This window comes from Macaca mulatta, chromosome 3 (assembly GCF_049350105.2).
Source record: "Macaca mulatta isolate MMU2019108-1 chromosome 3, T2T-MMU8v2.0, whole genome shotgun sequence".
NCBI classification, from domain to species: Eukaryota; Metazoa; Chordata; class Mammalia; order Primates; family Cercopithecidae; genus Macaca; species Macaca mulatta.
Window position 1 is genome coordinate 94,921,151 of NC_133408.1, and position 15,235 is coordinate 94,936,385.

Consider the following 15,235-nt stretch of genomic DNA (forward strand, 5'->3'; position numbering starts at 1 on the left):
GTCAAAGTCACAGGATAAAAGGGACACTTCATAAGATCAGGTCACGTGAATCACTAATTCAACTTTACAAAATAGTAATAAACTAGCTGAAATAAATACCATATTCAAAATGCTCAGAAATCAAACATATCATAGACTACATTTCTGATAACAAACCAAATTCCTTACCCTTTCAGTGCATGCATTCTACAATTACATATGAAATAAAAGTAACTTGAAATTTTAACTTTTTTTAATCTGTTTTAGAAGCACTCAGTAGCTAACTAAATCAAAGACTATTCCCTTGAGCAAAAACATACCAAAAATTAAGTAATAAAAATCTTTTTAAAGAAAATTTTTAAAAGAACATTAATCTAATTATCAATAATTCATTCTTCTAACTGTATAATTTACTGCTATAATTTATTTCCTAAATTCTTGATACACCAAAAAATTAAAAAGATATTCTCAGTACTCAGACTATCAACCAGGTTATCATTCCTTTGAAAGTGTAACCAAGCAGCAGTGATTGAAATGTTTTCACATGTCAAAATTTCAATGCTGAACAAATATTTATTGATCCCAGAGCCAAACCCTGGTCCAGGCACTAGAAATTAAAGCAATGAATAATACAGACAAAAATGTCTGCCTTCATGAAGCTTATACTCCAAGGGACACTTGGATTCCAAAACCCATCTGCATTCAAAGTTTAAAATCTTACTAATGGCTGAAAGCAGAGAAAGGAGACAGAGAACAAAAGAAGCATAACCATGCCCCCCTTAATTTATGTGTGTAACAAATGAAAGTGCCTGTTGTTCACCATATTCTCTAAGTCCCTCCTCAGAAAAGACACACCCTTGATGTACAAACTCCAGGGAGTTACTTACTAGCCACAAAGTAAAAAGGGAAAATTATATGTCAAACTTATTAGTCAGTAATATCTAATATTCTCTATTTCAAATATTACAAATATGTAATTAGTATAGTCTTTCCGTGGACCCTTTCACAAATCACTACACTTCAGTTTCCAACAGTGAAGCAAGAATTTCTTAAAATATATCCCAAAGAACTGCAAAGATTCTCATTCCGTATAATACCTAAAAATACTCTTACAGACTGTGTCAATTTTGGTGCTACAATTTGACCAAAGGCATGCGTTCCTAGAAAATAGTGTCATCACAAGTTATCATCATAGATGAGGAATTATGACATAATTATTCATAATTCAATTGTATACACCTGAAATTTTCTTTTTATGTTCACACTACATTAAAGAAGTCTTCACAGCTGAAAAGTCAATGCTTTCAGAATGTTCAATGGTTGACTGAAAAATTATATGACTGGTAATATTCTCTCTCTCTCTCTCTCTCTCTCTCACACACACACACACACACACACACACACCCCTACACTGAAATGTAGTCCCCCCCTAAGAACCAATGCTTACTTGGATAATGTTCGAAATTCTCTCAAAATTCCCCTTTTGTATTGCCTAAAGAGTCTGTTCATAGACTATATAAGTAGAGCCTGACAACTTTAATACATGGGACGTTTAAAAAAAACTATGACTGTCACTGTCAAATCCACTCACAAAACAAGTATTTGGCTAGTCCCAAACATCAAATCAGTCTTCAAAAGATGAAGGCATGTCAGCATTGAGATACTCAAGAGAATCTAACACAGGCTCTGAAAGCACTTCCAAAGAAGAAATGCAAAACATTCAGAGCAACAAAGTTACTGTTAGATCTCATTGATTCATATAGTTAATCATTCAGCATTTACCAAGCACCCACTATGCCAGCTACTGGGGAATATTTTAAGTGTTAACCCTCATTCAGATGCAGAAGTTCTGGTATGCTTGTTAAAAATGAAAAAGAAAAATCACTTTACTTTATAATCACACCTCATTTATGGCCTGCTAGAATCAGTTAGCCAAATGGTCTCTGATAAGCTCAAATAGTTTTAACACTGGGTTATTGGGGTCAAGGGTTAAGTCTCCATGTGGGAGAATTAAATCAGCTCTGTTCCAAGGCCAGACGACATGGTTAGCTCCAGGCAGCCACTCTATAAATGTCTGTAATTGATCACAAACTGGGCAAGTGGGCAGGAATGGATTCACAAAATCCACCATTCACATAAGAAAAACGAGAAGCACATAGCCTAATGGCATGTATACAGAATTCTTCTATAGCATCTATTTCTCTTTCATGTATTTGAGGATTATAGATTATGTGGGTTATGATTATACACACCTCAAAATGATGATCAATCAACTCAAAATATTCTTGAAGGGGCATAGATCCAGAAAAAGAACATGCAAAATCTTTGACTCCCTGTTTTTCAAAATATTCTTGAAGGCGAAGAATAAGCTCATTGGTTATGAGCCAAAGATCTTCAAATTGTTCACTCTGAATGCGATATCGTTCTGAGAGAAAAAAATTAAATAAAAATGCTTAGTAACACAAAATTACTAGATAAAGCTACATGAACTATCAATAACCCTGACTTTAAAAGTTCAAAGATTTCATTTTTGTAACAAAGACATGATTCCACTGGCTTTACAAAAACACTTTCACTGCTTCATTGCTCCCTGCATGAACCACTTAACACTTTCAAATCTAATTCCAAAAGTAGGTGGTCACAGTGGCAAACTGTAAAGTATGGTCCTTTTTGTTATGTATCTTATAACAGGTTTCAGTACAATAAAAACACCCAAATTTGGATCCTTTAAAAAGGCCTGTATTTAAAAAGAAAACAGCCATTGCAAGAATACAATTTGTTATCCTTAGTATCATTTCAAAATACTAAAGTAAAATAAAATGTATTCTATATAAAATTCAATATCCTGGATACTGTAATCAGCATAATTCATGGTAATCATGATCAAAGTTTTCTATTTTTCTAACAGTTCTTTAATTTGAAGAGAAACTTTGCAGTCAGACCCTTTTCTAAATATAAATCTTGTTTCCCTTTATTCCCTGAGACCTCAGCTCTACTACTCCAAGATGACCAATTTCTAGCTATGCTCTGCCCTGAAAATGATGACAACAACGGTGACAATGACGCTAAGAGAGGTGGTAATAATACCTATGATAACAACAGCTATTATTTGTTGGGCACAAACTGTGTACCAAGAACTTTGACTACAATAGCCCCTTTTTATACAAAGGAAAATAAAGCTCAGAGAGTTTCAGAGACTTGCCAAAGATTAAAAGCAATTAAACGCCAGTGCTAGAATTAATAGTTCATCTCCTTCTGCCTAAATCCTACTTCTTCATCAGGACCTGGCTTTAATCTCATCTACTCAAATCTTGATTTCTCTGATATCCATGGGAGCTCAATCTGTGCCAGCCACATTTTAAGCACTTTACATTCACTTTCTCATTTAAACCCTAACAGCCCTATGAGAGAAACAGTGTTACTAGCCAGTTAGTAACAAGAGCAGGCACTGGGACACTAGATACTAACCTTAACTGCCTCATAAGATTGTGTCTTCCTGAATTTATATAGAGACTTACTATGTCTACAGTTCACTAGGCACTTAACTACCTAAAACCATGCATTCTTATATAACTTCCAAGATTATTACATTTGCTCCCTTTAAAAGAATTAATATACTTTTTTTTTCTTTTTTTTTTTTTTTTTTTTTAAGACAGGGTCTCACTCTGTTGCCCAGGCTGGAGTGCAGTGGCATGATCTCGGTTCACTGCAACCTCCGCTCCCTGGTTCAAGTGATTCTCATGTCTCAGCCTCCCGAGCAGCTGGGATTATAGGTACCCGCAATGACATACAGCTAATTTTTGTATTTTTAGTAGAGATGGGGTTTCACCACGTTGGTCAGGCTGGTCTCGAACTCCTGACCTCGTGGTCCACCTGCCTCAGCCTCCCAAAGTGCTGGGATTACATGTATGAGCCACCACACTGGGTCGGGAATTATACGTTTTTTTGAGATCTAGGACTAAGTCCTCTATTTCATTTAATTCACCACTTATTGACCATCTATTATGCAGATGTCATAAAGAGACACACTGGGAGTACAAAGATGAACTGAATCTTCTTGCTTAGGGAATCTAAGATCTAGCTAGAGTAGCATGATACATGGACATTGAAAATATTTATTTATGTTCCCCATGGTACCATGGTAAATTTCATAAATGCAATTACTTCTTCAGATTGGTTATTAGGACTTCAATTTGTCATCTCCATCCAGAATTCAATAATATATCTCCTATCATCCCAGTCATTCCCTTTTACAATGATAAAGAATAAAATATACTGGGTATGCCTGTCACAATCCATGCAAACACACTGGTCTTTGCTGCTGAAGTCATACCCCATTCCCCTTGAAGCTTCACCACCCCTCCCTTCACCCCAGTCTTATTCTGGATGCTGAGTTCTGCCCATAACGCTGATTAGGTGTTTTCCTCAATCAAAGATAATACTTTTTAAAATAAATGCCACCAAATATTTACTTTTTAAAAAAAATGACACTGAAGCGTTAATGCTTTAGAGACAGTACAGTTGTGGCGGGGCAGGGGTAGAGAGGTAGACTGGAGAATAATGATGATAAAGTACCATATAAACCTAGTCTTACCCACACTAAGCTTGAGATCCAACATATTAACTCTAGACTGTATTTATTTACTTTCATTCATTTACATTACTCAGTGCAAGATGCTGGGGATAAAATCAGGAATAAGGGAAGAAGAGCTTCTGCCCTCAATGAGCTCCCAGGAGACTTGGAAAGAGAGCCTAATAGCAGAAAACTGAACACTGCTTCTGCCATCACTCTTCTGCCATCACGGATTCAGGACCAATCATTACGGCTAACCATGCCACAGTGGTGCCAGGACTTCTCCCGAAGAAGACATACTACCATTTTCAAGTATAGGAAGGACTATCACATAGCAGAAGAATTAGACAACAGCCAGAGAGATGCAAAGGACACAATTCATGATAAGAACTATATCAACAATGATAGATGTTCACAGCTGCCTCAGGAAAAACTGCCATTGAAAGTGTTTTTCAGGCTCTGAACTCCCTGGTCTTTGGTATTTTCTTGAAAGTCCACCTGTGAGTTGCAGAACTTGGTGTGAACGAAAGGTCATTTCATGAGGTACAGACCTGTCTCAGATCCTGTACCAGGATCCTTATCTTTATGTGTGTCTGTCCATCCCGGGCAGCCCACATCTAGGTCCAGGTAACATCCTAGGCTTCTAGGGGAGCTGAGTTTGGCCAGCTGTATCTCTTTCACAGCTTTGTGATCTCCCAGAACACTGGCTTCAAATCCTGTTGTACCAGGCCTTGTGGTTGTAGCAGATGTAGACGAAAAAGTTGCACACTGCAGTGATCCTGGCCTGAGAAGACAGTGAGATGTGGTAGTGGCTCTCAAAGTCACAAAGCCAGATGTGGTGGTGGTGGCAGGTATGGGCCAAATTGCTCAAGACATATATATTGGCACTGCCACAACTGATCACAGTTACCCTCACTATAGGCAGCTTCTGCAGAGCCACAGTCTTGATGATGAGTGTGTTGTCCCCCACAGAGGCCTACACCAGTGCCAAGAGATTCTGCACTGTGAAGTCCAGGCAGGGCCCATGTCCTCCCACTACACCCTTTGCAGCAAGGAAAAGGTCTTGTCCAGGGTAGGTAATTTCTTCCAGGCTTGGAACTCTTCCAGTAGTGTCACATCCACCTCCTTGTCCAAGGGGAGGGCATGTCTCACAGTGGGGCACAAGGTCAAGGAGAAGGCACTGCTGGTGCTCCTATGTTGGCAGTGGGCCTTGCGGGGCCCACCCTTAATGGGACTCAGCAGGTGCAGGTGGAGCTTGCAGTTGGGAGAGGCTGGTGTGGACATGATGACCAGTGTCTTCACGCTGTCATCTCTGCCTGCAACATGGCTATCTTTCCCCAGGCCTCCTCATTCAGCTGTGTTTCTGACACTGCCTACTGCATGTTGGCTTCCCACACCATCTTGTGGGCTTCCTCAAACAGGCTGGCCATCAGCTCCCCCAGCTCCTGCACTAGGAACAGCTGCTCACAGTCTGCGTCCTTCAGCTGCAGCTTCTTGTGGGCTTTGTGCCGCTTCTCCTTCAGGAGCTCAGAGCCCATCTTGTGAATTCCTATGGAGATCCTGTAGGAATGAATACCTGCCAAAAGCATTAAAAAGCTTCCACCAGGTTCGTAAGGTTGAACAGGATCCTTTACAACTCCTAGATTTTGAGACTTCTGCTTTAATATGCTCATTTCCTTTCACATATATGTACCTTTAAATAAAACACTTAAAACAATGTTTGACATATTAAGCACTCAATAAATGTTACTTACTGTCATTATTGTTTTCATCACTTTCCCCAATTTGTTGTAAAGGGCAGAGATATCATACATTTCTTTGAACCTACACAGCACCTAGCTAATCAAGTAACTTTCACATAGCAGATACAAAACAAGTATCTTTAATAAAATGTTTTCTTTAGCATAGAATTTACTGTCATTTCAAATAAAGCTGTAAATTGTTACAGAAATTTCACAGTGCTAATTTTTCAAAGAAAATTCAATTCATTCAGTTTCTAGAAGGATTCTGAATAAGCTTCCACATGCAGATAGAAAAAACTTGGGGTTAGCCTAAATATAAGAATAAGAATAAAATTCCTTATATATGAAATAAAATAAAGCTGTAGAGAGGAATTTATTCCATTCAACTATAAATTTTCAATGAAAATGTATTACAAATCTTAAAAAAGATAAACATAAACAACTAGGATTATTATGACATGTTTAAAAGAACTATATCATCTGGCCCCAGAAGTAAAAACACACATATATAATTAAAGGTACCTGAATGAAGTAAAGGAGAAAGCCATGCGGAAATCTATGAGAAGAGCATTGCAAGACAAAGGAACTGTAAGGACAAAGGCACTGAGGCAGAAATGTGTTTATAGAACACAGAGGAGGAACATAGTATGTCTGAAATGGAGTAAGCAGTTTTTATGCTGCACTATAACAAGACATTATACCAGCTTCTGTTAAATCACCCATGTAGGTATTGCGAAAATATCTGGAAACAAAGCATGTTCAGGTACGTCCAGGCAAGCCTATCCACCATAAGTTAGTCTGAAAATTGATCAGAATTTATCACTGGGGAAAAAACATGGACATGATTCTCAGCAGAACGCCAATAGTATGCCCAAGCTCAGCTGGCCAGAGCTGAGTTCTTGACAAGGAAAGACAAACCCAATTAGGACCGACTCCAACACCTCAGTGAAACTGCTAGGCTGAGTCTTCACTCACAGCTTACACTGGGCATGTGTGTTGTATGAAAGAAAATGGGGGATGCTGTGGACTAACCAAGAAAAGCAGCAGCAGTGCCCCAAACTCTTCCCCCAGCGAGGTCAAGTGCCTGCCTCAGCTGCCTATGGAGCTCCTTCCTTTTATTGTCCTGACAAACAAAAAAAAAAACCTCTAACAAAATGAAATGTGAACAAGTCTAAGCTTTTCTCTTCTCCTTTTATAAAAATTTGGATTACCACGACAGGGGCCTGTGAGCTCTCCGAAAGACCCATCTCAATCCCCCATATTGGGCAAAGACTTCCCTCTCTAAAGATAAAGTAACAGAGAAACATCACACGCAGTAGGTTCAAAGGAAAGTGACAAATCAAAGGGTTGAAATTCTCTTTATAAAAGAGAGGTAATGGAAGACAATTCTTGTTTATAGTTTAAATAATACTCAAGGTAACACTGTATCTATTCATTTATTCAAAAAATATTGCTGAGTGAAAAGTGCTAGGGAGACAATACTAAACAACACATACATCATCCTATTTCTCATTCTAGTGAGAAGGGCAGAAAATAAACAAGTGAATAACATACGAAACAGAACCTATGAAAATACTACGATGCAGAAACCAAGGTGCTGTAATAAAGACAAATGGGTGGCCTTTCTTGAGATGCTATGGTCGGGAAAGGCCACATTGAGAAGGCGATGTCAGTGATAGTACTAATGGTAATAAGGATGAAAATAATACCAGCAGCCAAAATTTACCTAGCACTTACAATGCATCAGGAAATTATTATATGCTTTTTAGGGGTTATTTCATTTGGATTCATATATAATATTACAGTACTATTTTATGGCCATTTAATAAATTTTTTAATGGTTATGTAATTTTTCCAAAGTCATTCAGAAGAATTTTAAGCTAGAGCTGGGATCTAAACTATCAATTTGAGTCTACACCTCACTTTCCTAATGATTTTGTACATAAAGCCAAGAGCCGAATCAGGAACGCAATCCCATTCATAATTACCACAGAAAGAATAAAATATCTAGAAATACACTTAACAAGGGAGGTGAAAGATCTCTACAATAAGAATCTATAAAAACACTGCTCAGATAAATCGAGATGACACAAACAAATGGAAAAACATTCCGTGCTCATGGACAGGAAGAAAATATCATCGAAACGGCCATACTACCCAAAGTGGTTTACAGATTCAATACTATTCCTATTAAACTACCAATGACATTCTTCACAGAGCTAGAAAAAATTATTTTAAAATCCATATGGAACAAAACAAGATAACAAATAGCCAAGGTAATCCTAGGCAAAATGAACAAAATTGGAAGCACCACATTGCCCTACTTCAGACTATATTACAGGGCTACAGTAAACAAAACAGCATCATACTGGTACAAAACCAGACACGTCAACCAACAGAACAGAAGAGAGAGCCCAGAAATAATGCTGAACACCTTCAACCATCTAATCTTCAACAAAGCTGACAAAAACACACAAATGGTGCCGGAATAACTGGCTCACAATATGCAAAAGATTGAAACTGGACTCCTTCCTTACACCACATACAAAAATCAACACAAGATGGGTTAAAGAGTTAAATGTAAAACCCAGATCTATAAAAATCCTGGAAGAAAACCTAGAAAATACCATTCTGGGCATAGGAATTGGTAAAGATTTCATGACAAAGACACCAAAAGCAATTGCAACAAAAGCAAATATTGACAAATGCTATCTAATTAAACAAAGAGCTTCTGCACAGCAAAAGAAATTATCAACAGTGTATACAGATGACCTACAAAATAAGAGAAAATATTTGTAAACTATGCACTGGGAAAAAGTTTAATATCCAGAATCTATAAGGAACTTAAACAAATTTACCAGAAAAAAACAACCCCATTAAAAAGTGAGCAAAGGATATGAACAGACACTTTTCAAAGAAGACATACATATGGCCAACAAGCATATGAAATAATACTCAATATCACTAATCATTAGAGAAATTCAAATCACAGCCAAAATGATATACCACGTCATATCAGTCAGAAGTGTTAATATTAAAAATAAGTCAAAAAATAACAGAGGCTACCAAGATTGCAGAGAAGAAAGAATGCTTATACACTGCTGGTAGTGGCATAAATTAAGTTCAACCCTTGTGGAAAGCAGTGTGGCAATTCCTCAAAAAACTAAAACATAACTGCCATTCGACCCAGCAATCCCATCACTGGGCATACACAAAAAGGAACATAAATCATTCTACCATAAAGATACATGCACACATAAGTTTACTGCAGCATTATTCACAATAGCAAAGGATCAACCTAAATGTCCATTGACAATAGACTGGATAATGGAAATGTGGTAGGGATACATCATAGAATACTATGCAGCCATAATAAAGAACATGATCATGTCCTTTGCAGAAACATGAATGAAGCTGGTGGCCAATATTCCTAGCAAACTAATGCAGGAACAATAACAACAAAAAAACAAATATTGCATATCCTCACTTATAAGTAAGAGCTAAATGATGAGAACACATGGACACAAGGAGAAAAACAAGACACACCGGGGCCTACCTCAGGGTGGAGGGTGGGAGGAAGGAGAGAATCGGGAAAAAATAATTATCAGGTACTATGCTTAGTACCTGGGTGAGAAAAATAATCTGTACAGCAAACCCTCATTACTCAAGTTTACTTATACAACAAACCTGCACATGTACCATTGAACCTAAAAGTTTTTTTAATGTAAAACTCTTAATAAACATTTAAAAAGGAATGACATTTTCAGTAACTTAAAATTTTTAGTTTCTGTTTCTTTCTTATTTTTTCATCAACATATACAAAAGAAAAACAAAAACAATTTTTCTGGAATAAAAAATTCACCATTAGGATGAGCGCAGTGACTCACACCTGTAATCCCAGCACTTTGGGAGGCTGAGAAAGGCAGATTGCCCAAGCTCAGGAGTTCAAGACCAGCCTGGGCAACATGGTGAAAACCCATCTTTACTAAAATACAAAAAATTAGTTGGGCATGGTGGCGCACACCTGTAAGTCCCAGCTACTCAGGAGGCTGAGGCACGAGAATCAGTTGAACTGGGAGGCAGAGGCAGCACTGAGCCAAGATCGTGACTGTACTCCAGCCTGGTGACAGAGTAAGACTCTGTCTCCAAAAAAAAAAAAAAAGAAAGAAAAATTTGCAATTAGTCTTGGAATTTATAAACACAACATTTTTTACTTTTGTTAGATTACCATAAATCCAAAGAATCAATGAGTCCAAGATTTATAAAGTATTATTTTGATTACTAAACATTTTCTCAGTGTTAGTACTCCAAGATGGTTAATACTACCCCTGGAGACTTTCCAGAGTATATATTTCATGGATGGAGAAATGAATTTTTCGATTTACAATATAACATAAAAGAACCTGTACTTTAAAATGAGCCCTTAAAATATTAGTAATCAAAATAGCTGTCAAAATGAGCATTCAATTTGTTTATCTCTTTTCTTTTGTATCTTGCAATAGCAGTTCAGTGGAAATAACCACTTCAGTTTCCAAATAAAATAAATTTAGATGATCAGAGCCTAGACAATTTCCATAACACTCTATTATAAATGGAGAAAAGAATATATTTAATTAAGGAAGGTACAAAAATGCATCACATCAGTCTTTACATGTGTCAGAACATCTCAAGTTCATCAATATAATGTTTGTATTCATATCATAAACAGTGAACTATACAATTCATGCTATTTGGAAATTTTGAAACGTGAGACAGAAAAGCAGATGAATGCTTTTTAAACCAAAATGTTGAGGAAATAAACTATTTCAGTAGTTGTTTTTTTTTTGGTTTTTTTTTTCTTTTTTTTTGAGACAGAGTCTCGCTCTTGTTGCCCAGGCTGGAGTGCAATGGCGTGATCTCAGCTCACCGCAACCTCCGCCTCCCAAGTTCAAGCGATTCTCCTGCCTCAGCCTCCCGAGTAGCTGGCATTACAGGCATGTATCACCATGCCCAGCTAATTTTGTATTTTTAGTAGAGGCAAGGTTTCTCGATGTTGGTCAGGCTGGTTTCTAACTCCCGGCCTCAGGTGATCCACCCAGCTCGGCCTCCCAAAGTCCTGGGATTACAGTTGTGAGCCACCGCACCCAGACTTTCAGTAGGTTTAGTATTTTAAATATACAGTCTCTTCAATATTAGAAACTAAGGATGGTTTCTTAACACTTACTTTTCAACAGGCTTTTTCCAAGCTAGATTTATATAATATTCTCATTGTCACTTAATAATATTGCTAAGAATTTTTTGAATAAATATAAACAGTAATATTATATTGATGAATCACTGTGTAAGTTAAACTATTCACAGGGGCATGAGGTGGGCATCAGTTGACCTTAGATTTCGTCATTATACTTGTCCCTAAGTTTCCTGACCTCATTAAAGGACTATCACAGAGCCCCTACCATATGAACTTTCAGCACACAAGAAAATTCACTGATCCTTTGAAACCTCATGCTTTATCAAGCATCAGGATATACTTTCCCCTTTTCCTAGAATGACCTCCATCCGATAATCTCCTACTCATTCCTTAAGACCCTCTACAAATAAAATTTCTATGGAGTTTCAACCCTTTGGGATACAACAGCACTAAAAAAGTGCTTCTATAAGCACATCAAGCATTCTATTATTGGTTCTCTTTACCTGTTTGTCTCTCCCATTAGTGTAGGAGCTCCACAAGAGCCACAACAGTGTTTATAGCTAACATGTCTGCTGAACGAAAAAGGAATAAATGTATTGTCTACCAAGATGAAGTAAAATAATACTCCCATTTCCTTTTTCTCCAGGTATTTTGTATAACACAGTTCAAGATCACATATGCTTTCTTTTGGAAGATGCAAAAGAAATCCTATTTCAAGGCCCAACAATTTTTCACATATGTGACTGTAATCCTTCTATTATATCTGAAAGCGAAATAATCAAAATGAACAACTAAGAAAAAGGACTTTTAAACTTGACTTTATTCAATTCAATCACTCTAGCATGTTAAAAATCTTTCAGGATATTGAAACATCCAATGTATTAGTTATCTTTTCCATTTTTCAAACATCTACCTGAGGCTATACCAATTTGATACACATTAGGTATACTTTATTCAAAATGCTCAGGACCAGAAGTGTTTTGGATTTCAGATTTTTTCAGATTTTGGGATATGTGTATTATATACTTAAGCAATTAGGCATTCCAAATCCAAAAATCCAAAATCCAAAATGCTCCAAACTTCCAAACTTTTTGAGCACTTCGGATTTTGAATTATTAGATTTGGGATGCTTGACCTGTATTTGCAATTGGTTAACCCTACTTTGTGACACTGAGAGTATGTGTCTATTCAACATTCTTTGCAGATTTTCAACTTAGCAAGACACAGCATTCTAAGTTGAAATCTTGGAGAAAACTTCTGCATTGTCATCTATCATCCAATAATTTTGATGAAAAACTAAATGCCATCTTGATTCATATCCCTTGAGTAACTTGTTTTTTTTCTTTCTAATCTTTAAGAATTTGCTCCTTAGCACTCTAAAATTTCACAATGATTTGTCTGAGAGGAAGAGAGAAAGACAGTGTGTGCTTTCTCATTCATTGTGCTAAGCATCAAAACAACACATAAGATCAACAAAACAAAAAGCTGGTTTTTTGAAAAGACAAAATCAAACAAACCTTTAGACTAAAAAAAAAAAAAGAAGGAAGACTCAAATAAAAGAAAAAGTAGAAATTATATCTGATACAATAGAAATACAAGGAATCGTTAAACTATTACGAAAATGCTAGGAAAAAACAGAAAATCTGAAAAGACCAATAACAAGTAAGAAGATTGACTCAGTTATACAAAGTCTCCTACCAAAGAAAAGCCCAGGACTTGATGGCTTCACTGCTGAATTCCATCAAACATTTAAAGAAGAACTAATAACAATTCTACTCAAACTATTCCAATATATCAAAGAGAATGGAATGCTTTCAAATTTCAATCTATGAGGCCAACATTATTCTGATAACAAAATCAGACAAGGACATAACAAAAGAAGAAAACTGCAGGTCAGTATCCCTGATGAACTAAGATGCAAAAATCCTCAACAAAATACTAGCAAACCAAATTCAACACAGCACATTAATAAGATCATTCACTATGATCAAGTGGGATTCATTCCAGGGATGCAAGGATGGTTTAACATAAGCAAATCAATAAGGATGATACATCATATTAACAGAATGAAGGGCAAAAACCATACGATTATTTCAATAGATGCAGAAAAAGTATTTAACAAATTCAACGTCCTTTCATGATTAAAAAAATAAAACTCAATAAATTAGGTAAACAAGGAATGTACCTCAATTCAAATAGGCCTTTTCAATATCCACAACTGTGATACCTCATTTTCTTTCTTTTTTTTTTTTTTTTTTTTTTTTTTTTGAGATGGAGTCTCACCCTGTTGCCCAGGCTGGAGTGCAATGGCACAATCTCAGCTCACTGCAACTTCCGCCTCCCAGGTTCAAGCAATTCTCCTGCCTCAGCTTCCCAATTAGCTGGGATTACAGGCACCTGCCACCATGCTGGGCTAACTTTTTTTGTATTTTTAGTAGAGACAGGGTTTCACCATGCTGGCCAGGCTGGTTTCAAACTCCTGACCTCAGGCAATCCACCCGCCTCAGCCTCCCAAAGTGCTAGGATTACAGGCGTGAGGCACTGTGCCTTATCAAGTGATACCTCATTTTCTTGAAATCCTTGTCCCCATTAGTCTTCTATCCACTTTAGCAATCCACTCCCCCAATGATGAGCTTGCCATTATCAGAATCTGCAATCTCTCTGAACTCCTGTTCTCAATATCTGATCCATTCTCTGACCACTACCTTTTTTTTTTTTTTTAACCTAGTTCATTTGCTCTATAACTCCTTCTACTTCCTCAAACTTTCAAGAATTTTGATCAGGTGAACCCATTAATTTTTCACCATGTATCGGTTTTCGCTAATCTTCACTTATTTCCTTACCATCTCAGATTTGGTAGTCCATTATGATAATCAGTCTCATAAAAACATTTAATCTGTAATTCTGTTTTAAAATCTGAGCCGTTTTCAGTTGCTTAGATGCTGATAAACAAATCACTTCCAGGGGAAATCACCTAACAAGGATGGCTGGTTTCAATTCAAAATGTACTATCTCAGACTCTAGACGGGGATTCCACAATGCCTGTTTCCCTCATGAGTTTGCTTTCTTATTTTCACAGTATTTTTTGTTCAAATTTATACATCATCAAAGCTCCTTTATCTCTCCACTAACAAATCTACGAAGTCTCCCTAGATGCACATACGATCCCTCCTGTTACAGAGAAGTTACAAAGGCCTATTCCTCAACCCCTCCCGCTAGCTTCTGCATCCCATCCCTCTCTTCCTCAAGGACTTCATTATGATCCACTTCTCTTTCCTGATCATCAACCTCTCCCACTGAACTCAATCATTTAAATTAATATTCAAACGTGTTCTAATATTGTTCCTTTAAAAACAAAATACACACCTCCTTCATCCTACTTCTCAATTCTGAGTTACTGAAATTAGTTGCTCAATCCTTACTGAAAAACACTAGAAAATGAAAATTTGCAGAACTAGATACTCAAAATTTATCCTTAGATCAGGCTGCAGCTCAGACCACAATGATTTGGGCTCAGGCAGATTTATATTTCATAAATGGAGTTTTATCATTATTTTCTAAAGTTCTGTGAAATTTGTTTCCCATAATTACATAAGCATAATCTTTATAATTACATAAACCATAGAGATATTATTGAAGGAATTGTCTTTTTGAAAATTCATAAGGGAAATTTCATCTTTGACTCAGCATCAGTAAAGGGTGTGCATCTCTCAACAAAAGATTTAACATTTTGAACACTCTGAAAATGGAAACTAAATGATTACTTATTAT

At 36.8% G+C, this 15,235-nt stretch overlaps 1 protein-coding gene across 4 annotated transcripts in view; it reads right to left on the reverse strand.

The window, feature by feature from the left end:
- BBS9 (Bardet-Biedl syndrome 9) overlaps positions 1–15,235 on the reverse strand; it is a 493,002-nt gene that overhangs the window by 215,523 nt on the left and 262,244 nt on the right. For all 4 annotated transcript variants that reach the window (XM_028845874.2, XM_077996944.1, XM_015133745.3 and 1 more), the window contains one exon: positions 2,232–2,404. In XM_028845874.2, coding sequence (XP_028701707.1) covers positions 2,232–2,404 — 173 coding nt within the window. The remainder of the gene's footprint in view (positions 1–2,231; positions 2,405–15,235) is intronic.